Genomic DNA, 21,360 nt, shown 5'->3' on the forward strand with positions numbered 1-21,360 from the left:
AGAAGATAGGATGGAGAACAAGAAAACGACAACCCTAAGTTCCCTATAAAACAGGTACATCTTGCTGGGTCATGGTCAATACTTTGGACTCTGTACATTCCCTCAACTGCCCCTAAGGAGAATGACTAAGAGGAGGAACCCAAAAAAAGAATGGACATGGATAAAACCAAGATGTCAGAAATAGACTTCAGAGTAACAATTAGGAAGTCAGTATCTAGGCTTGGGAAAAATATTAATGACAATATAGGGTCTCATCAGGCCAAACTTTAAAATGTTATGAATGAAATGCAGTCTAAATTGATACTCTAATTGCCAGGGCAAACGTGGCAGAAGAAAAAAATTAGTGAGCTAGAAGATAAGATCATAGAAAAGAAGGAGATGGAGGAGGCATGGGAAAAACAGATTAAAGCCCATGAGATCAGATGGAGAGAGATTAATGACTCAATTAAATGTTCCAATATCAGCATTATTGGAATCCCTGAGTGGGTGGAGAGAGATAGATTTCAACAAATCATAACTGAGAACTTCCGTAATCTGGGGAAGGAGACAAGCATTCATGTCCAAGAGGCACAGAGGACCCCTCCTAAGATCAAGAAGAGACCAATGTCATCACATACAATACTAAAATTCGCAAATCTTAAATCCAAGGAAACAATCTTGAAAGCACCAAGGGGGAAGAGATTTATATGTACAGAGGGAGGAGGAATATCAGAATAATATCAGACCTCTCCACAGAGACCTGGAAAGCCAGAAAGAGCTGGAAAGACATATTCAGGGTACTAAATGAGAAGAAGGATATTTTATCCAGCAAGGCTGTCCTTCAGAATGGATGGGGTGACAAGGAGCTTCTAAGACTGGCAGAAACTGAAAGAATATGATCACCAACCCAGCCCTACAAGAAATATTGGGGGGTTTCCTGTAAAAGAGAAAGGCATGAAGAGTGATATACATCAGAAATTTACAGAGACAATCTATAGAAACAAAGACTTTACAGGCAACACGATGAAAATAAAATCTTATCTTTCAATAATCACTCACAACATGAACAGCCTAAATGCTCCCATGAAATGGCACAGGATTGCAAATTGGATGAAATGACAGGACCCATCCATATGCTGTCTACAAGAGACTCGTTCTGAACCTAAAGATACATCCAGACTGAAAGTGAAGGGATGGGGTACTATTTTTCATGCCAACATACCCCAAAGAAAGCTCCGGTAGCAATTTTCATATCAGACAAATTAGACTTTAAGCTAAAGACTGTAGTTAGAGATACAGAAAGACACTATATCATTCTTAAAGGGTCTCTTTACCAAGAAGATCTAACAATTGTAAGTATCTATGCCCCCAACATGGGAGCACCCAACTACATAAACCAACTGTTAACTAAAATAGAGACATATCGATAATAATATGTTAATTGTATGAGACTCCACCATTCTCCTCTCAGCAATAGACAGGTCAACTAAGATCAAAAAAGAAACAAGAGCTTTGAATGACACCCTGGACCAAATGGACCTCACAGATATATACAGAACATTATACCCTAACCCAACAGAATACTCATTGTTCCTGAGCACACATGGAACAGTCTCCAGAACAGACCACATACTGGGTCACAAATCAGGGCTCAACTGATACCAAAAGATTGAGATTATTCTCTTCACATTATCAGACCACAATGCTTTAAAACTGGAACTCAATAACAAGAAAAAAATTGGAAGGAATTCAAACACTTGGAAGCTAAAGGCCATCCTGATCAAGAATGTTTGGATCAACTGGGAAATCAAAGAAGAACTTAAACAACTCATGGAAACCAATGAGAATGAAAACACATCGGTCCCAAACCTATGGGATATGGCAAAGGTGGTCCTAAGTAGAAAATACATAGCCATCCAAGTCTCACTCTAAAAAAAAAAAAAAAAAGAAAAGAAAAGAAAAATCTCAAATACACAAACTAACTTTACACCTTAAAGAACTGGAGAAAGAACAAAAACTAAGCTAAGCAGGAGAAGAGAAATAATTAATATTAGAGCAGAGATCACTGGTATAGAAGCCAGAAGTATAATAATAGAACAGATCAATGAAACTAGAAGGTGATTCTTTGAAAGAATTAATAAGATCGATAAATCACTGACCAGACTTATCCAAAAGAAAAGAGAAAGGACTCAGATAAGTAAAATTATGAACGAAAGGAGAGATATCACGACTAACCCCAAGAAAATAGAAATCATCAGAAATAATTATCAACAGCTACACGGCAATAAGTTAAACAACCTAGAAGAAATGGATGCCTTCCCGGAAATCCATAAACTACCAAGACTGAAAGAGAAAAAAAAATTGACAGTCGGAATAGACCAATAATCAGTAACAAGAGTGAAGCAGTGATCAAAAACCTCCCAAAAAACAAGATTCTAGGACCTGATGGATTCCCAGGGGAATTGTACCAAATAATTAAGGAAGAAATCATACCTATTCTCCAGAAGCTCTTTCAGAAAATAGAAACAGAAGGCAAACTTCCAAACTCATTCTTTGAGGCCAGCATTACCCTGATCCAAAACCAGGCAAAGATCCCATCAGGAAGGGAATTTCAGACCAATATCCCTGATGAAAATGGATGCCAAAATACTCACCAAATCTTAGCCAAAGGATCCAACAGTACATTAAGAGGATTATTCACCATGACTAGGTAGGATTTATCCCTGGGATGCAAAGGTGGCTCAACATTCACAAATCAATCAATGTGACTGAACACATTAATAAGAGGAAAGAGAAGAACCACATGGTCCTCTCAATTGATGCAGAAAAAAACATATAGCATCCTTTCCTGATTAAAACTCTTCAGAGTATAAAAATATATGTTTATAAAAAATAAAAAATTAATAAAAAAAAGAACTCTTCAGAGTATAAGGATAGAGGAAACATTCCTCAATATCATAAAAACTATTCATGAAAAGCCCACAGCAGGTATTATTCTCAACGGGGTAAAGCTGAGAGCCTTTCCCTTAAAATCAGGAACACGACAAGGATGCTCACTCTCACCACTATTGTTCAACATAGTACTAGAAGTCCTAGCAACAGGAATCAGACTACAAAGAGAAATAAAAGGTATCCAAATTGGCAATGAAGAAGTCAAACTCTCCCTCTTCACAGATGACATGATACTTTATATGGAAAACCCAAAAGACTCCACCCCCAAACTATTAGAACTCATTCAGCAATTCAGTAATGTGACAGGATACAAAATCAATGTACAGAAATCAGTTGCTTTCTTATACACTAACAATGAAAATACAGAGAGGGAAATTAAAGAATCGATTCCATTTACTAGAGCACAAAGAACCATAAGATACCTGGGAATAAACCTAACTAAAAAGGTAAAGGATCTGTACTCAAGGAACTACAGAACACTCATGAAAGAAATTGAAGAAGACACAAAAAGATGGAAGACCATTCCATGCTCATGGATCGGAAAAATAAACATTGTTAAAATGTCTATACTGCCTAGAGCAATCTATACTTTCAATGGCATTCCAATAAAAATTCCACTGGCATTTTTCAAAGAGCTGGAGCAAACAATCCTAAAATATGTATGGAACCAGAAGAGACCCTGAATTGCTAAGGAAATGTTGAAAAAAAAAAAAAACTGGGGGCATCACACTGCCTGATTTCAAGCTTTATACAAAGCTGTGATCACCAAGACAGCATGGAACTGACATAAAAACAGACACACAGACCAGTGGAACAGAATAGAGAGTCCAGATATGGACCCTCAACTCTATGGTCAAATCATCTTCAACAAAGCAGGAAAAAATATCCTATGGAAAGAAGACAGTCTCTTAATAAATGGTGCTGGGAAAATTGGACAGCTATGCGTAGAAGAATGAAACTTGACCATTCTCTTACACCAAACACAAAGATAAACTCAATGGCCACAGTTGCCAAACTGTGGAAAGAACCAAGATGCCCTTCAATGAACGAATGGATAAGGAAGATGTGGTCCATATATACCATGGAGTATTATGCCTCCATCAGAAAGGACAAATACCCAACTTTTGTATCAACATGGACAGGACTGGAAGAGATTATGCTGAGTGAAATAAGTCAAGCAGACAGAGTCAATTATCATATGGTTCCACTTATTTGTGGAGCATAACAAATAGCATGGAGTACAAGGGGAGTTAGAGAGGAGAAGGGAGTTGAGGGAAATTGGAAGGGGAGGTGAACCATGAGAGACTATGGACTCTGTAAAACAATCTGAGGAGATTGAAGTGTCAGGGGGGTGGGAGGTTGGGGGATCCAGGTGGTGGGTATTATAGAAGGCATGGATTGCATGGAGCACTGGGGGTGGTGCAAAAACAATTTATGCTGAAAATAAATAAATTTTTTTTAAAAAGACCTCAAGGTGAGGCAGGAATTCATCAGAATCCTAGAGAACATAGGCAGTAACCTCTTTGACATCAGCCACAGGAACTTCTTTCAAGATATGTCTCCAAAGACAAAGGAAACAAAAGCGAAAATGAACTTTTGGGACTTCCTCAAGATCAATAGCTCACACACAACAAAGGAAACAGCCCACAAAACAAAGAGGCAACCCATGGAATGGGAGAAGATATTCACAAATGACAATACAGACAAAGGGCTGATGTCCAAGATCGATAAAGAACTCCTCAAACTCAACACACACAAAACAGATAATCATGTCAAAAAAAAAAAAAAAAAATGGGCAGAAGACATGAATAGACACTTCTCCAATGAAGACATACAAATGGCTAACAGACATATGAAAAAATGCTCATCATCATTAGCCATCAGGGAGATTCAAATCAAAACCCCACATTGAGATACCACCTTACACCAATTAGAATGGCCAAAATCAATGGGACCAGAAACAACAAGTGTCAGAAAAGATATAGAGAAAAGGGAACCCTCTTAAACTGTTGGTGGGAATGTAAGTTGGTGCAGCCACTTTGGAAAACAGTGTGGAGATTCATCAAAAAATTAAAAATAGAGCTACCCTATGACCCTGCCATTGCACTACTAGGTATTTACCCCAAAGATACAGATGTAGTGAAAAGAAGGGCCACAGAAACCCCAGAGTTCATAGCAACAATGGCTACAATCACCAAACTGTGGAAAGAGTGAAGATGCCCTTCAACAGATGAATGGATAAAGAAGATGTGGTCCATATATACAATGGAATATTACAGAGCCATCAGAAAGGATGAATTCCCAACTTTTGTAGCAACATGGACAGGACTGGAGGAGATCTTGCTGAGTGAAATAAGTCAATCAGATATAGTCAATTATTATATGTTTTCACTTATTTGTGGAGCATAAGGAATAACACGGAGGACATTAGGAAAAGGAAAGGAAAAGTGAATAGGGGGTAACGAGAGGGGGAGATGAAGCATGAGAGACTGTGGACTCTGAGAAACAAACTGAAGGGTTTGGAGGGGAGGGGTGGGGGTTAGGTGAGCCTGGTGATGAGTATTAAGGAGGGCACATATTGCATGGAGCACTGGGTGTGGTGCACCAACAATGAATCTTGGAATACTTTAAAAACAAGACAAATTTTTAAAAAGAAAGAAACTAGTATTGTGCCTGGTACTTAATAGGAACTCTCTAAACATTTATTAAATAATTAAAAGAATGAAAAAAAATTAAATTTTTAAAATTTAATCTTTTTTTCAGTTTTTATTATGTTATGTTAGTCACCATACAGTACATCATTAGTTTTTGATGTAATGCTCCATGGTTCATTGCATATGTATAACACCCAGTGCTCCATGCAGTACATGCCCTCCTTAATACCCATCATGTCTTAACAAAAGTTACTCATCTTGTCCTACTTCTCTCTATACGATACTGTAGAGTAAATGAACTTGACCACATGAGGCCCCCACACTTCTTCCTGGATAACCTTTTACCAATTATACCAAACTTAACTATATTCTCCTTGGTTTCAAATGATACCTTCAATGATTCTACATAGTGAATGTATTCGCCCCAATAAATTAAGAGAAGTGCTATATGAACCCCCATGTTACATTTTTGTCTGTGGATATCAAAACTTCCCTTGGCAATATGAATTATTAAATGGCAGGAGCATGGAAGGTACTTGTCTTTTAGGATATTTGGTCATCCCTTTTTTTCATATGTAATTCTAATTAAATCAGCCATTGGACCAGTACTATCAACTATTCTCAGGTTAAAAAGAGAAATCACAAAGTATTCTGATCATCTTCCCAGAAATCAAGAAGATGGAATTGGGTACATGTTTAGGATACACGTTTAGGAGAACATTACTGCCATGGTGGGCAATGGTATCACATGGAAATACAATTTGAAATTTTTCAATAACTTTAGAAATTATAGCAAATGAAACTGCCCAAGACAAACAGCCCAACAAAAGGCCTTAAACCCTTTGGCCAGAATATTGTTTAAGATAATATAATTGCTTTAGATTATATATTAAGATTTTATTTATTTATTTGACAGAGAGAGATCACAAATAGGCAGAGAAGCAGGCAGAGAGAGGGGGGAATCAGGCTTCCTGCTGAGCAGAGAGTCCAATGTGGGGCTTAATCCCAGTAGACTGGGATCATAACCTGAGCTGAAGGCAGAGGCTTAACGCACTGAGCCACCCAGGTACCCTGCTTTAGATTATATTTTAGTAGAGCAATGTGTTTGTGTAGAAGCTAATTCATCCTACAGTACATATATTAATACTTCCTCAGAAATTTGAAGTTTGTCCTCACAAAATAAGAACATGAGCTACTTGGTTACCATAAATCTCCCCTGAAGTCACAGATTCAGATTTGGACTGGTTTTCAGTGTTATTTTCTTGGGTCCTCCAAAAAATTAGGTCAATTTTCCTAGGATATGTAGAATATCCATATTCTTAACTCTTCTTCTTTGCTACTTAATCATAAAATGTAGTATAAAATGTTGTACAAAAACAAAAAAAGTACAAAAATACTGATAATGCAGAATGTTGGCTTACAAACTGGAACAAAGGAATATTTCCAGGTGAGTACAAAAAGTTTCCATTCCTCTAACCCTGGTTTCCACACTATTTCAGCAGGAAATAGCTAAAGCAGTCATCTTCCCAATTCCCTCAAGAATGAGGAATGATCAAAAGACAGTGGAAGTAGAAACCAGTAACCAAAGGGTTAATGGGATTAATAAGTATAACAGCAACTTTTTACCCAGATCTGCTTGTTCTCAGAATACAGCCTGCCACTCAGGTTCTATAGAATCTTTCCTGACACCATGATAGCAGAATATTGATTTAGTTGTCTTACTCAAGACTTCACTGAGAAAATGACCAAAACCAGTCAGGAACACTGTCTCTGAGCATGCACAAGTGTCCAATGGATGAACTTTTGACCTAGAAAGTCCTAAAACCCCACCCTCTGATCGTGTTAAGGATGCCATTTTCTGGTTATGGATTGCATGAAAATACATACAGAAGCTTTTAGCAGGCAGAGATAACAAAATCAACCCTCCCCTACTTAGTAATTTCCTTTATCTATTCTGAAGTCACATCCCTAAACTCCTCTCCCCTAAACAGATCAAAAGGATCTAACCAGATCCTTTTTTATTTGCCTTAAAAATCTCTGACTCTGTCATACCCACCACCTGGCTCCCCCAAGCTCCCACCCCCCGCCCCTTCAAAACCCTCAGATTGTTTTTCAGAGTCCATAGTCTCTCATAGTTCATCTCCCCTTACGGAGGGCACGTATTGCATGGAGCACTGGGTGTGGTGCATAAACAATGAATTCTGTTACACTGAAAAGAAATAAATAAAATTAATAAAAATAAAAGTAAAAATAAATAAATAAATATCTCTGACTCTCCCACTTAGAGGGGGTAGTTTTGAGGCTGGCTTTCCTGTCTCCTGGTTTGGCTGTCTCTTCAATAAATTCTTTCCTTGCTTCAAATTCAATGTCTCAGTGATTGGCTTTGCTGTGCATCAGGCATACAGACAGGTTTGGTTATCAAGGTATGCAAAACCCTTAACTAGAGTTAGTGATAAATTCAACTCTTTCTTATACAGAACAATGTTTTAAAATATTTGATGGTAGAGATATATTTTCTTTCAAAGGAATATTGGTATGATGTGGAATACGAAGAAATTTAAGGCAGGGTCCCCTCTCTCTCCACATTAGCAGCCTTGTGAGAACTCATTCCTAATAGTCAATGTCTCTAAAATGCAATACCCAGAGTTGAACACATTATGAGGCAAAGCAAGCCCCAGAAACATGACTAAATCCATCACCCAACCATGAACAACCTAGACCTCTTGGCTTACAAGAGGCTGCCAAGCAATGGCAGCACCCTCCTGGGCTTTGAACCCAGCACAGGAGTTTCTGCTGATCTCCAGGCATCAGATGCTTTATTCCCCAGAAAGAAATACCTTGCTCTCTGCCACACGTCGATAAGACAACCCCGGAGGGTAGAAGAAGGTGACTGTGGTTCCATAGGAGTCCTCACCATCATTCCACACCATCACTGTCATATTCAGCTCCAGGGTACTCCCCACCAACAGGGTCTTCAAGCTAGGTGTTGGGGTAGAGGGCAGAAGATAATCCTGGAATTGGGGCTAGAAATGGTCTGGAGATGAAACACAGAGTGGGGAGGTAGAGGAGAAACAGGGAAGAGGAGGTCTTTCTGAGCACAGGCTAGAAATGTTAGGGAGAGCCAGGGCAAGAGTCCCAGGCTCCAGAAGAGGTGCTGGGGAACCAGGACGGGTCTAAGGGAGTGGTAGCTCACCCTGAGAAGCCAAAGGAGATGCCAAGGTCATCCTGACAGACATGGTCAGTTCCACAATTCTTCTCAAAGGGGAGCTGAGAGGGAAGGCAAAGCAGGGTTTTCCTCAAGGTCTGGAGTCTACACCCTCCACTCCCTTCTGGAAGATTACAAAACCAAGACTTACAGAGGCTGTGTAATATCTCTGAGCATCCATAGCCAACATAGGCCGGAGATTTCCAAAGGAAAGTATAGGCTTGCCCACCAGGGAGAAGTTGAGACGCAAGGTGATGGGGGTCACCGTGTCCTCCACGCAGGCCTAGAGGATGGACATTAAAGACAGCAGGGACTAAGGAATGCGTCTTCACAGTCACTGTCCAGTTCCTTCATCTGTAAAATGGGGTAATAATGATACCCAGCTTTGTTCAATTGCTACAATTCCACCATGCAGAACCTCTGCTTTGCCTGCTTTCTGCCTTATTCCTTCCCTACAGCATCCCCCATGGCTCACTCATTCTATTCAGGATCTTCCCAAAATTTACCTGATCTAAGAGGTCTCCCAACATCTTCTCTACTCTCCTCCTTGACTTCATCTTTTTTCATAGCATTCATCACTACCTGATATCTATTACCTAGGAAGTTGATTGTTTTTTGCCTTCTCTCAGAGTTTCCGGTGGGCACGACTGTTTTGTCCACTGCCGTGTCCCCAGTGCCTAGGACAGGGCCTATCTAGAGAAGCAGCTCCTCAAAGAATCCCAACTCATCACCCCATAGTTCTCTGAAGCAGTAATACTCTCCTAAAATCCAGCTGTGTAGCCTCAGCAGTTGTAGATGACCCATCCATTTATACATGTGCTTGCTCACTTACTCATCAGCTAACCAGTGTTATATGCCTCCTTATTCCAGGTTCCTTCCCTGCCCATCCCACTGCCAGCCTCAGAATCTCTGCCATCCCCAGGACTCTGAGGTCCACTTACCAGGAGACGCAACTTCACAGTCTCACAGTGTTGACTCAGCCCAAGGACTCGGACACGAGTCAGATTCCGTGTTTTTGTCTCCTCAAAGATGGCACGGGGACTCTGGCGGCCAGGGTCGAGGGTTAGGTCAAAGGTCACAGAGCTTTGGAGGTCACCTGTAGGGGAAAGGAAGATGAGGAGGGCTGAGAGAGCGAGGAACTCCCCAGATGGACAAGTGTCAAGGCAGGAGACAGAAGTCTTGAGCTGAGGGACTCTAAGGACCAGACATCTTGGGTCAGAGAGGCGAGGACTCACCCAGTCGATTCTTGGGACTTTCATAAATACGAAGGCAGACATTAGCATCACCCAGTGCGTTGACAGAGGAGGTCTCTTCCCGACACTCAAACAGAGACCTGGCTATCTCTGCAGGATTGAATTGGATTCGCATCCACACCCTGAGTACAGGTCTGGTCCTATGGGCAGAACACTGAGCTGAGGGTAGGTCCTTGGTCCCAGGAGGGCAAACTGGGATGGGGGTGGGGAGGCTAAAATCCTAAGCAGACTTAGAATGATCTGGAAGTGTTTGATAAGGACTTTCTCACCTGAGCAGCAGCGCCTGTCCCTGGGCCCCCACGGCCAGGTCCACCAGTCCATCCAGGGTAAGGTCTTGGCCCCCACTCAGTGATTGCCCAAAATACTGGAGGCTGGGAGAGAGCTGGGAGGCTGAGATCCTCTGAAAAGAGAGGGAAAGGCAAGGCAGATTAAGGGTGATGGAAACAAGTTGGAAATGAGCAATAAGAGGAACAGGAAGGTGGGAATGTAGGACACAGGAAAAGATGAGTAATGAAAAGATGTCACCAGAAGTACCTAAAAAAGGTGGGAAAATGATGACCAGAGAAAAGATCCCTAAGACATAAATGAAGAAGTGGTGGTTGAAGTGTTGGCCTGGTGACCTGTGTCTCATTCATTCACTCATCCACTTACTCTCAGGTCAGTTTCTGGCTCTTGTCATGAGCCATGAGGCCTTGGGCTAGGATCTAATCTACTGTGCTTCAGTCTCCTCATCTTTCACATGGGGATAATAATATCTTAGACTTTAGCAGTAAGTAGTAAATGAATTAACGCATATATGTCTTTGAGAAAAGTTTTCAATTAGCAATAATCGCACCTCGGATAAACCTCATTGGCTACGATACTGCCACTGCGCAAAGCTTAAATGCATATATGTCTTTGAACAGAAGACATCACTAGTCATTGATTATGATGAGTATTAGAGCTAGAGGGGAAACTCAGAGCTCATTTAACCCCACTTCCATACTTTGCAGAAAGTGCCAAGGCCACAGAGCCTTTAAGAGGTCACCTCCAGACCTGAAATCAAACCCTCTGACTCCGTGTCAGGGCCCCTTTCTGCTTTCCAGGACCACCCTCTCTCTTCAGAGGACAAGGAGGGGGAAAGTTGGGATGAGAAGTGGCTATTGCCACAAGAAAATACTAAGCTCTGGAACATTGCCTCCCTGTGGGTTCCTTCTCTTTTATTTCCATTGTTCCTATAATGACCAACCCTTTGGAGAATGTGCCCTTTAAAATCTCTAAGCACAGCTGGACTGGCAGGCATTAAGCATAGTAATAATAAAATGAAAGATAAATTTACTAATTACTAAGGACATCTAAAAAGAAAGAGGTAGGTAGAGTTAGCACAAATCCAGTCGAGCAGCCTCATGCTCAAGAACACTGATCTCACGGCCACATCCTCAGGTCAGTGTGTGGGCCCCGTGGGAATAAGGCCAGTCCTTCCCAGTCAAGTAATGGGGTGGGATACCTCATAGTAGGAAGGAAGAAAATCATGGTGGACCGGCAAATCTGAAAGGCCTTCTCTTAGAGTCAAGACTTTCAGGTATAACTCAAGTGATACTTGCAATATCAAGTGGTACTTGCAATATCAAGTGGTACTTGCAATTGCGGGTGTTCACACACATGCCTCTAAACTGCGGCAGCAAAGGGAAGGTTAGACCAGTTGGTGTAGAATGAATGCGATTCCCGAACATCTGGTGTTACTGTCAACAAAGACTTTCATTCTCTTCTTAAAGTTCCAAGTTCCTTAGAACCCTTTCAATTGTTAAATTGTATTAACAATCATTGATTATAATACTCTAATACCTATTATATGCCAGGTACATATATATATTTATACTATGTAGATACTGTATATGTACTAACTCATTTAATCCTCACAGTAGCAGCCCAGTGAGATTGGTTCTCTTACTATGACCATTTTACAGATGAGGAAACTGAGCACGGAGACATGTGTAATATCCTATAGCTAGGAAGTAACAGTACTATAGGGATCTTCTTTGACATTTTTTTCTAAAAACTTCTTAAGATGTAATTCATAAAGTATACAACTCAATGGTTTTAAGAAGTTGTCAGAGTTATGCCACCAACACCAAATCAATTTTAGAACATTTTCATCACCCCCCCCCAAAAAACCCTTTATCACTCAGCCCCTTATTCCTATTTTCATCCACCACCAGCACCTGACAACTCTTATCTACTTTCTGTCTCTATGGAGTTACCTATTTACCTTTCATATAAAAAGAATTATATAGTATGTATCCTTTTGTTTCTGGATTCTTTTACTTAGCATAAGGAAAAGAAGGGGTTCATTCATAGAGCAAATACTAGTTCTTCATTCTTTTTATGGCCAAATAGTATTCCATTGTATGCATATCTATTTACAATAGAATGTATGTGTTCACCAGTTAATGGACATTTGGACTGTCTCTACATTTTAGATACCATCAATAATGCTATTATGGACATTCATGTATAACTTTTTGTGTGGACATAGGTTTTCAAAATTTTCTTGAGTCATACAGTGTACAATTGCTAGGTCATACAATGACTCTACAGATAACCTTTCGAGAAACTGCCAGATGTGTTCTAAAGTGACTGCAGCGTTTTATATTCCCACCAGCAGAGTTTGAGGGTACCAAAGTTTCCACATTCTCATCAACACTTGTTATTATCTGTCTTTTTTACTCTAGCCATCATAGTGGCTGTGAAGTAGTGTCTCATAGTGGTTTTGATTTGCTAATGACTGATGATTAATGATGTTCAGCATTTTTTCATATATGTATTGGTCCTTTGTATATCATCTTTGAAGAAATGTCTGTTCAGATCTTTTACCTATTTTTAAATGGGGCTTTCTTTGACTTTTGCCAAGGGAAGAAGTCTTCCCTTTTCAGGGAGCTTTCCCCATCAAGACAGACATCTGGCAGGACAGCTGATGGCATGAGGGAATGGTCATATAGCATCTATGGAGAAGAAGGGGTGGGTAGACAGGCAGACTAAGGCAGCCAGACCTAGATTGGCACCAGGGAGTCATCAAAAGACCAAGAACCGGGTTAGAAGTCAGGAAATTGGAACCTAACTCATCACCATTCCTGATCCACTATAAACCTTGGACAAGTCAAATCACTGGTATTCTCCATGCCCCAGATTTCATTTCTAAAATGAATCTGTTAATACCAGGCCTATGTACCTTATAAAGCCACTGTGGGATTAAAAGTCCTGAATGGAGATCTCACTCAAAAATCAAGTCCTCTGGGGCACCTGGGTGGCTCAGTGGGTTAAGCCGCTGCCTTTGGCTCAAGTCATGATCCCAGGGTCCTGGGATTGAGCCCCGCATCGGGCTCTCTGCTCGGCAGGGAGCCTGCTTCCTCCTCTCTCTCCATCTGCCTCTACTTGTGACCTCTGTCAAGTAAATAAATAAATTAAAAAAATAAATTAAAAAAAATCAAGTCCTCATACAAAGCAGAGAACATTCCAATGTGTTCATTTTTAAGTTCCACAGATTTTGCTTGCTGCCTACAAGGTGCCAGTGCTGGGCAAAGAAGTAAGATGAGGTAAAGGAGAATTTTCTGGTGGCAGACTAGAAAACAAGAAGAAGCAAGGAAAAAGCTGCTGTAACAAAAGAACACGTGACGGGGCCTCACCTGACTGTGGGAGGGGCTGATGCCCAGCCCTGAGGTTCCATGAAAGACGTAGACAGCACCCCGGCTCTCCTGCTCTCCTGGGGCCCCGACGGCCACGTCCGTCAGCTTGTCCCCATTCACATCCCCCAGCACCGTCAGCGCTGCCCCAAAGCGGCCCCAGGGGTGGCCTTGCTCCCCGAAGAGAATGGCCCCACACTGCCACTTAGCCCTCTGCAGAACAAAACCAGTGTCAGGTCCCAACACAGGCAATCCCTCCACCCCTCACCCAGGCCCCACCCAGCCCTGGGCTCATCAGACACTCACCCCCTGGGGCAAGGGGCACACAGACACCTGCCCCCCTCGGGTTGGCTTGTAGTAATGAGGGGCCCCGATGAGGACCAGGTCTGAGCTGCCGTCTCTACCCACATCCACAGCGCAGAGGGAGGCCCCAAAGTAAGAGCCGATCTGCAGGGCACAGCCAAAAGTCATCCCGCCTGCCCCTGCCAGAGGCAGCCCCTTCTGGGACAGGTCCCACTTCTCCCCAGCCACCGGGACGTCCCCCTACAGGCTCCCAGACCCCTTCATCTCCTCTCTCTCTGCCCCTGCAGACCCTGCCTCCCTCACGTTCCACTCTGGCTTCCTCAACATCCAACCTGAGTCCCTGCGACTTCAGCCTTCGGCCTCCATTTCCCAGACGTCTTGGTGAAGATGACAGCCTTCCCAGTATGCTGATGGCGGGGGGCCCCCAGGATCAGGCTCTGGACCCCCTTCCAAAAGGCCAGCTCAGTGGAGTAACCTGAGGAGGGCCCAGCTCAGCACAAAGGCTTCCTCCCCACCCCCGAGCTCCTGCCCACCTGTGCCCCCAACCACAGCCTTTTCTCACCCAGGTAAGAGTCCCTCATGTCCACATTCTCTTGAGACATGTTGATGAAAGTGGGGCTTTGGTTTTGGGGGTACAGGAAGGCACCTCCAGACCAGCTGAAGCTCCCCACTGCCCCCAGAACTGGTCCATCCTGGGAGGAAAGGGTTCCAGGGCTGAGCCAGACCAAGCCTAAAGAAGATGGCCTGTTCCACAGCAAGGCCTGCCACCGACTCTGCTCACTGTCTGGAATTCTCTTCCTCCACTCACTCACCAAACACCCTCCTCACCTTCCCTCCTAGCACTTATCCCTCTTCCTACATCAATGGCTTGAAAGGGGCCCGACTCACAGGTGTGATCACAGCACTGAAGCCCTCCTGGGACATCTCCAGTTCAAAGGAACTACTGCTTATGGTCTGCGTACCTGGTGGAAGGCATGACACCTGGGTTTCAGAGAAAAAGACAGGCTTTGCCAAGTCGGAGAAGGACACCTCCGCTTTAGAGGATCTAATGTGGGAGATTAACACCCAAAAGGATGGGTTTATGCCTGGGATCCAGGTTCAAGAAGCATTTATGGGTGAGGGTTTCTGAAATGAGTATTTTCTTCTGTAGCTTACCCTCAATGGCAAAGATCTTCTCTTTTAGTTGGTTTTGAATGTCTCTCAAAGCATCAAAATTCTCCACTCTAAAAATGTACTCCTGTGAGGGCTTCGATGCAATGTCATTTAATTCTTTCCGGGAACGTTGATTTTGAAAAGCTGATCCCACCTGTCCCCAGTGAAGACCAACTCAGTGAAAACAATCATGAATCTAATATGCCTGGCACATGCTGGATGCTGACATACGCCAGTAACCCCTCAAGGTCAATATTATTACACACAGTGTACAGATGAGAAAAGTGAGGCTCAAACAGCATCAAGGAGGGTAGGGAAAAGGATCAGGGTCCCCAGACACAGCTTTCATCCTGAAGGTAGTAGAAGCTGAGAGAGCTGGCAGGAGGGAGCTTCCCCTCCCTAGAAAGGGAAGTTGCCTTAAGAGGAAGCAAGGGGAGGAAGTGTGACAGGGTATGTCCACATCCTACCCCAACTGCATAGCGGATGATGCCCGCAGCCTCAGCCATAGGGATGACATCCTCATAACCCAGGCGGTCGCCTTGTTTTTGCCCATCTGTGATGACAATGAGGATCTTGGAGGCATCTTTTCGGGCTCCTTTTGAGGCAGTGAACAGTTCGTTTCTGTCAGAGAAAAGGATCCAGAGACCTATGAACAGGCCTGCCGCTCGCTCCTAATGCCTTTGGGGAAGGAGATGCTCCCTATCCCTTGGAGGCCCTGCTCCCACCCCTAGGTCCCCAGCTGGATGAGGAAACCACAGGCTGAATTTCAGTACCAACCTGTCCCTCTCTCATGGAGAGAGATGAGGCCCAAAGGAAGACCCAGATGCTTTAGGGAAGGACCCAGGAGAAGCCAGGACTCACGTGACCATTCGGATGGCTGTGGCTGTGTGAGTGTACCCTCCCAGCTGGTCCACAAAATCCAACAGGGCTAGTGGGTTTGAGCTGTCTGTGAACTTTTTGAAAGTGAAGTGCTCCCGGAACTTGTTGGAAAACTGCATCAGGGAGAACTGAGGGAATTGCAGGGGCTGGGGGCCAAGGCCGCCGGAGCAGAACCGCAGGCTGTCCGCCACCAGCCTCCCACACGGGCCCTGCACACTTCCCTTCCCTCTCCCAACGGCACACCTGGGTGCTGGGTTTCTGGAACTGGCTCATCACAGCCTTCACAAAATTCAGCATCTTGGCAAAATCAGGGAAGGAGATGCTGCCCGAGCCATCGATCAGGAACACGATATCCTGCTCTTGCCTTGGACACTCTGGGAAAAGAGGTGGCACCCGTCCGCCAAAGAGCACTCCAGAGCCGAGGACCTCAACCTCTTGGCTGTAAGAACTCTCCACCCCCGACCCAAGGGCTTCCACAAACCCTGCATAGAACGGGGCCCTTTGGCCTCCTAAAGTCCTTAAAGAAGCTACATCTGTGACACAGCTGCTCACACCTGTGTAGTCAGCCTGGTTTATTAAAAAAAAAAAAAAGTAAAACTTCCTCAGATCCAATCTGAGGGGTTTGAAGCGGCGGGGGGTGGGTGGTTGAGGGAACCAGGTGGTGGGTATTAGAGAGGGCACGGATTGCATGGAGCACTGGCTGTGGTGCAGAAACAAGGAATACTGTTATGCTGAAAATTTAAAAAAAAAAAAAAAAGAAGTTCCTCGAATCCAGACGGTAAGAAGCTAGGAGCCATTCCCCACGGTAGCTTGGCTGTCCATGTCTCTTTCCCAAGCTCTACTCTACCTCTTTCCCCACATCTCCATGATCTAGCACGAAGGGGGACTGCTTCTGCCCTGGCCAGAGTCCATCTTCATTAGTCAGTGCCAAACTGTACTTTTGCTGAATATTTTTAATGTCACCCCGACAACAGCCACATACTGGCCCTTTTCTGTTCTCAGCTTAAATATAGGCTCTTAAGCCCCTCCTGAGTGAATTCAGAAGTGGTCAAAAAAAAAAAAAAAAAAAGAGGAACCTCTCCCAGGTTCCCCTTTCTGTTCCAGAGGTTCCCACCTGGGTGTTCTGAAGGGAGCCCAGGCTCCTATGAGTAAAGTCTAGAGTCTACGAGGTACTGTAAGCGCACTCCATTCAGTGGCCAGATGTCAATCTCCACAGGAGCCTGAGGGTAAATGTGAGACCAAGGAGAGGCCTAGGACTGCCGTGGTTAGATCTGAAAACTTACTGTTCTTACTCCGTATCTCCCACCTCTATCAACATGGGGAAAGCCAGACCCTATGCCTCAACCTGCATGCACACACACACATGCATACATGTACCTATATACATGTGTGCGTATGCATGTGTGTGCATATATGTGTGTATACACATACATTCATACATACATATTCACATATACATACACACATATACAGATGCATGCTCATACGCACACACAGACACACATACTCATGTATACGTTTGCATGGAAATAGACATCAGACACATGCATACACATATATATGCATACGCACAGATGTATACATCCATCCATACACACACACACACCACTCAGACTGGCTTCACTCTCATGACACATTTCCACAAACCAAGTGGTTAGACCCTAGGAGGTACTGTGTGCAAATAAATCCCCTTCTCCTAAAATAATAGCAGCGAACATTAAATGAGCCTTCACCACTTGCCAGGCACTGTGTTAAACCCTGGCCATGGATAATCTTCTGTCCCTCTTAGGCTTGGTTGTGTCATTATCACCATCAGACAGATGAAAAAACTGAGTCTCCAAGAGGGTAAGTGGGACAGTGACAGGGCAAGGTGTAAAATCAGGCAGTGACTCTCCAGCCCACATTTGGAACCACTCTCCCATCCAGTAATGTTTTTTTCCAGATATCCTTTTTTTTATCCAGTCACAAGGCGTGTATGCCCCTCAAAGGAGCCAGTGGACGCCCAACACTCACCCTGCAGGGCAGCCGGGAGCCTCTGGGCTTGCCAAGAAGAGGAGCCCATCAGGAAGCAGAACCCCGTCAAGTACACGTTCTCCCTGCATGCATGGTGCACTGTGGGGCCACAGGCCTAGGGACAGAGGCGCCTGAGGGGAGGGCCTGCTCCTCCTTCCATCCTGTCCTCCTGTCCCAGTACCTTCACCCTCCCCTAGACCCCGAGCCGCACCAGCTACAGGTCCCCACTCCTTCCCTCAGGACAGTTCCACAACCCAAGGCAACTCACCAGCAGCTGAGAGGGACTAGTGGAGGCTGCCAGGGACAGGCCCAGGGACATGTTCACAGCTTCTGGGGGGACTGAGGGGACATATATGTGTTACCCACAGGGCAGAGGGGGCTGTAAAAGATCTGGGCAGGGGTCACCTCAACCCTGAAAGACAAGAAGTCTGACTGGTGAAGGGCTTTCGGGTCTTGATGGAGCCGTGGGGGTGTGGGGGTGTGATGGACAGGGAGGCCATAAGGGAGTCAGGAAGCCCGGAAGGTTAAGGGTCTCAGACAGAGCTGGAACTGAGAAGGAGGGCTTCTGTGCTCCCCGCAGTTCCCTAGAGCGTGACAGTCTAGACCTAAGTCCTAAGGAGGGGCAGTGACTTACTCTGCAGGTGGATGGGCTCACACTTGCCCATGCTGTAGTCACACCGGTAGAGACTGCCTGTTTGGTTGGTACGCTTTATCTCCTGGGGGGCTCCAACCACCACCCTGGAGGGAGACAAAGAACACTATAACTAAGAATGTGGACAGCAGGGTGCCTGGGTTGTTCAGTCATTAAGCGTCTGCTATGGCTTAGGTCATGATCTCAGGGTCCTGGAATCGAGCCCTGTATCAGGCTTCCTGTTCCACAGGAAGCTGGCTTCTCCCTCTCCCACTACTCCTGCTTGTGTTCCCTCTCTCACTATCTCTCTCTGTTTGTCAAATAAATATATAAAAGTCTTTATAAAATTTTTTTAAAAAGAATGTGAACAGCAGAGCCAGACTTCTCAGTAAGTTTGTCTCACTCCTCTAAGCCTCCCATCCGCAAAGTGGAGATTAATACATTGTAAGTTCCACATGGGAGGGGTTTTTTTTTTTGTCTGTTTTGTTTTCTGGTGTATTGCCTGGCTCCTGAAATATTTAGTAGTAGGGGTTCAATAAATATTTGTTGAACAGTTGATACCTATGTACCTCATAAGGTTATTGTGAAGAATGAATCAGTGTTCACCTAAAAATTCACATTAAAACTACAGTGAGATATCACCTCACACCGATCAGAATGGCTAAAACTAACACAAGAAACAAGAGGTGTTGATAAAGATGGAATCAGGAGGGAAACAAGCCATGAGAGACTCTTGATCTCAGGAAAACAACTGAGGGTTGCTGAGGGTGGGGGGTAGGGAGAGGGTGGCTGGGTGATGAACATCGGGGAGGGTATGTGCTATGGTGAGTGCTGTGAAGTGTGTAAGCCTGATGATTCACAGACCCTTACCCCTGTGGCATACAATACATTATATGTTAATAAATTTTTTTTATTTAAAAAAAGGGGTGTTGATGAGGTTGTGGGAAAAAAGGAACACTTGTGTACCATTGGTGGGAATGCAAACTGGTGCAGCCCCTGTGGAAAAGAGTATGGAGGTTCCTCAAAAAGTTAAAAATAGAAATATCCTATGATCTAGCAATTGTACTACTGGATATTTACCCAAATAATACAAAATCTGAAAGGGCTATATGCACCCTGATGTTTATAGCAACAATATTTATAACAGCCAAGAGATGGAAGCAGCAAAAGTGTCCACCAACCGAAGAATGGATAAGGAAGATGTGGTATATACAGATAAACAGAGATAGAGATATTATTCAGCCACAGAAAAGAATGAAATCTTGCCATTTGCAATGGCATAGATGGAGCTAGAGAATAGTATGCTAAGTGAAATCAGTCAGACAAAAACAAATACCATGTGATTTCACTTACATGTGGAATTTTTTTTTAAGATTTTATTTATTTATTTGACAGATCACAAGCAGGCAGAGAGGCAGGCAGAGAGAGAGGAGGAAGCAGGCTCCCCGCTGAGCAGAGATCCTGATGTGGGGCTTGATCCCAGCACCCTGGCATCACGACCCGAGCTGAAGGCAGAGGCTTTAACCCACTGAGCCACCCAGGCGCCCCTTACATGTGGAATTTAAGAAACAAAGCAAACAAAAACAGGGAGAGACAAACCAATCACAGACTCTTAGTTATAGAGAACCAGCCAATGGTTACCAGAGGGTATGGGCATGGGGCTGTGTACAACAGGTGACAGGGGTTACGAGGTGCATTTGTCATGACGAGCACAGGCGAGGTATGGGATTTTTTTTTAATTTTTTATTTTTTATAAACATATATTTTTATCCCCAGGGGTACAGGTCTGTGAATCACCAGGTTTACGCACTTCGATCTTGTCTGATCTCGGAAGCTAAGCAGGGTCGGGCCTGGTTAGTACTTGGATGGGAGGTATGGGATTTTTGAATCACTGTATTGTACACCTGAAACTAATAGTGACACTTTGTGTTAACTATACTGGAATTTAAAGTAAAGTGAAATAAAATAAAACAGACCAGGGCCCACATGAAGGGCGCTGGACACTTAGTAAGCACTCAATAAATATTAGTTGTGATTATCAAGATGGCACGACAACACCTGCTTTCAGTCCAACTCTCCATAGCACTGGGGGAACTGCCACACCAGACAGAGGATAAGAGGGTCATGGGAAAGGACCGGACCCTATGCATGGAGAGGAGCTGGTAAAAATCAAAGGCAAGTCACCACCCCGTCCTTACCAGGTATTGCCATACTGGACCACGCTGTGTCCAAATCCAGCACTGTCCATAAGGAAGATTGTTGGCTGGTCTGTGTCCAAATTGAAGCAGAGAGAAGAAGCCGAGGCTGAGGAACGGGGTGAGAAAAGGAACTCTGAAGAAGGGTCTTCCTCCTGTTCCATCTCCCCAGCCCCCAACACCCGTTGTCCCCTGTAGGCCCTATGTCCCAGCACCTCCAGGATTTCTCAACGCCCAGCCTGGCCTCCCTCGCCCGGCCTTCTCTCCTCAGGCAACAGAGACAGTTCTTCACCCGCTGACCCACTGGCCAGCTTCAATTCTCCATTTTCACAAGCAACACACAAGCTCGAAAGACACTCCTTTGTCACCCCTGCCACTGGGGGCTTCCAAGAGGAAGAATCCAGGAAAACTTAGGCCAAAGTAACATTGTGAATAGAGTGCAAGTTTGACTTGTTCTTCCTACTTGGGAAATCACTGGATTATTC

General features: G+C 44.1%; 1 protein-coding gene across 3 annotated transcripts in view; it reads right to left on the bottom strand.

Moving 5' to 3' along the window:
* The window catches only part of LOC309854793 (integrin alpha-X-like), a 30,912-nt gene that overhangs the window by 8,376 nt on the left and 1,176 nt on the right, over positions 1 to 21,360 (bottom strand). For 2 of the 3 annotated variants that reach the window (XM_082714285.1, XM_082714286.1), the window contains exons 3-21: positions 20,879 to 20,984; positions 18,684 to 18,787; positions 18,318 to 18,388; positions 18,050 to 18,164; positions 16,280 to 16,410; positions 16,019 to 16,164; positions 15,625 to 15,778; positions 15,161 to 15,311; positions 14,894 to 14,967; positions 14,568 to 14,697; positions 14,338 to 14,480; positions 14,009 to 14,149; positions 13,706 to 13,915; positions 10,313 to 10,443; positions 10,026 to 10,183; positions 9,732 to 9,886; positions 8,942 to 9,073; positions 8,779 to 8,852; positions 8,423 to 8,564 (exon numbers count right to left, since the gene is read on the bottom strand). In XM_082714285.1, the coding sequence (XP_082570411.1) occupies positions 8,423 to 8,564; positions 8,779 to 8,852; positions 8,942 to 9,073; positions 9,732 to 9,886; positions 10,026 to 10,183; positions 10,313 to 10,443; positions 13,706 to 13,915; positions 14,009 to 14,149; positions 14,338 to 14,480; positions 14,568 to 14,697; positions 14,894 to 14,967; positions 15,161 to 15,311; positions 15,625 to 15,778; positions 16,019 to 16,164; positions 16,280 to 16,410; positions 18,050 to 18,164; positions 18,318 to 18,388; positions 18,684 to 18,787; positions 20,879 to 20,984 (2,468 nt within the window). The remainder of the gene's footprint in view (positions 1 to 8,422; positions 8,565 to 8,778; positions 8,853 to 8,941; positions 9,074 to 9,731; positions 9,887 to 10,025; positions 10,184 to 10,312; positions 10,444 to 13,705; positions 13,916 to 14,008; positions 14,150 to 14,337; positions 14,481 to 14,567; positions 14,698 to 14,893; positions 14,968 to 15,160; positions 15,312 to 15,624; positions 15,779 to 16,018; positions 16,165 to 16,279; positions 16,411 to 18,049; positions 18,165 to 18,317; positions 18,389 to 18,683; positions 18,788 to 20,878; positions 20,985 to 21,360) is intronic. The other variant, XM_082714284.1, reaches the window with a different exon arrangement.

This window comes from Mustela nivalis, assembly GCF_964662115.1.
Source record: "Mustela nivalis genome assembly, chromosome: 19".
In the NCBI taxonomy this organism is placed as follows: Eukaryota; Metazoa; Chordata; class Mammalia; order Carnivora; family Mustelidae; genus Mustela; species Mustela nivalis.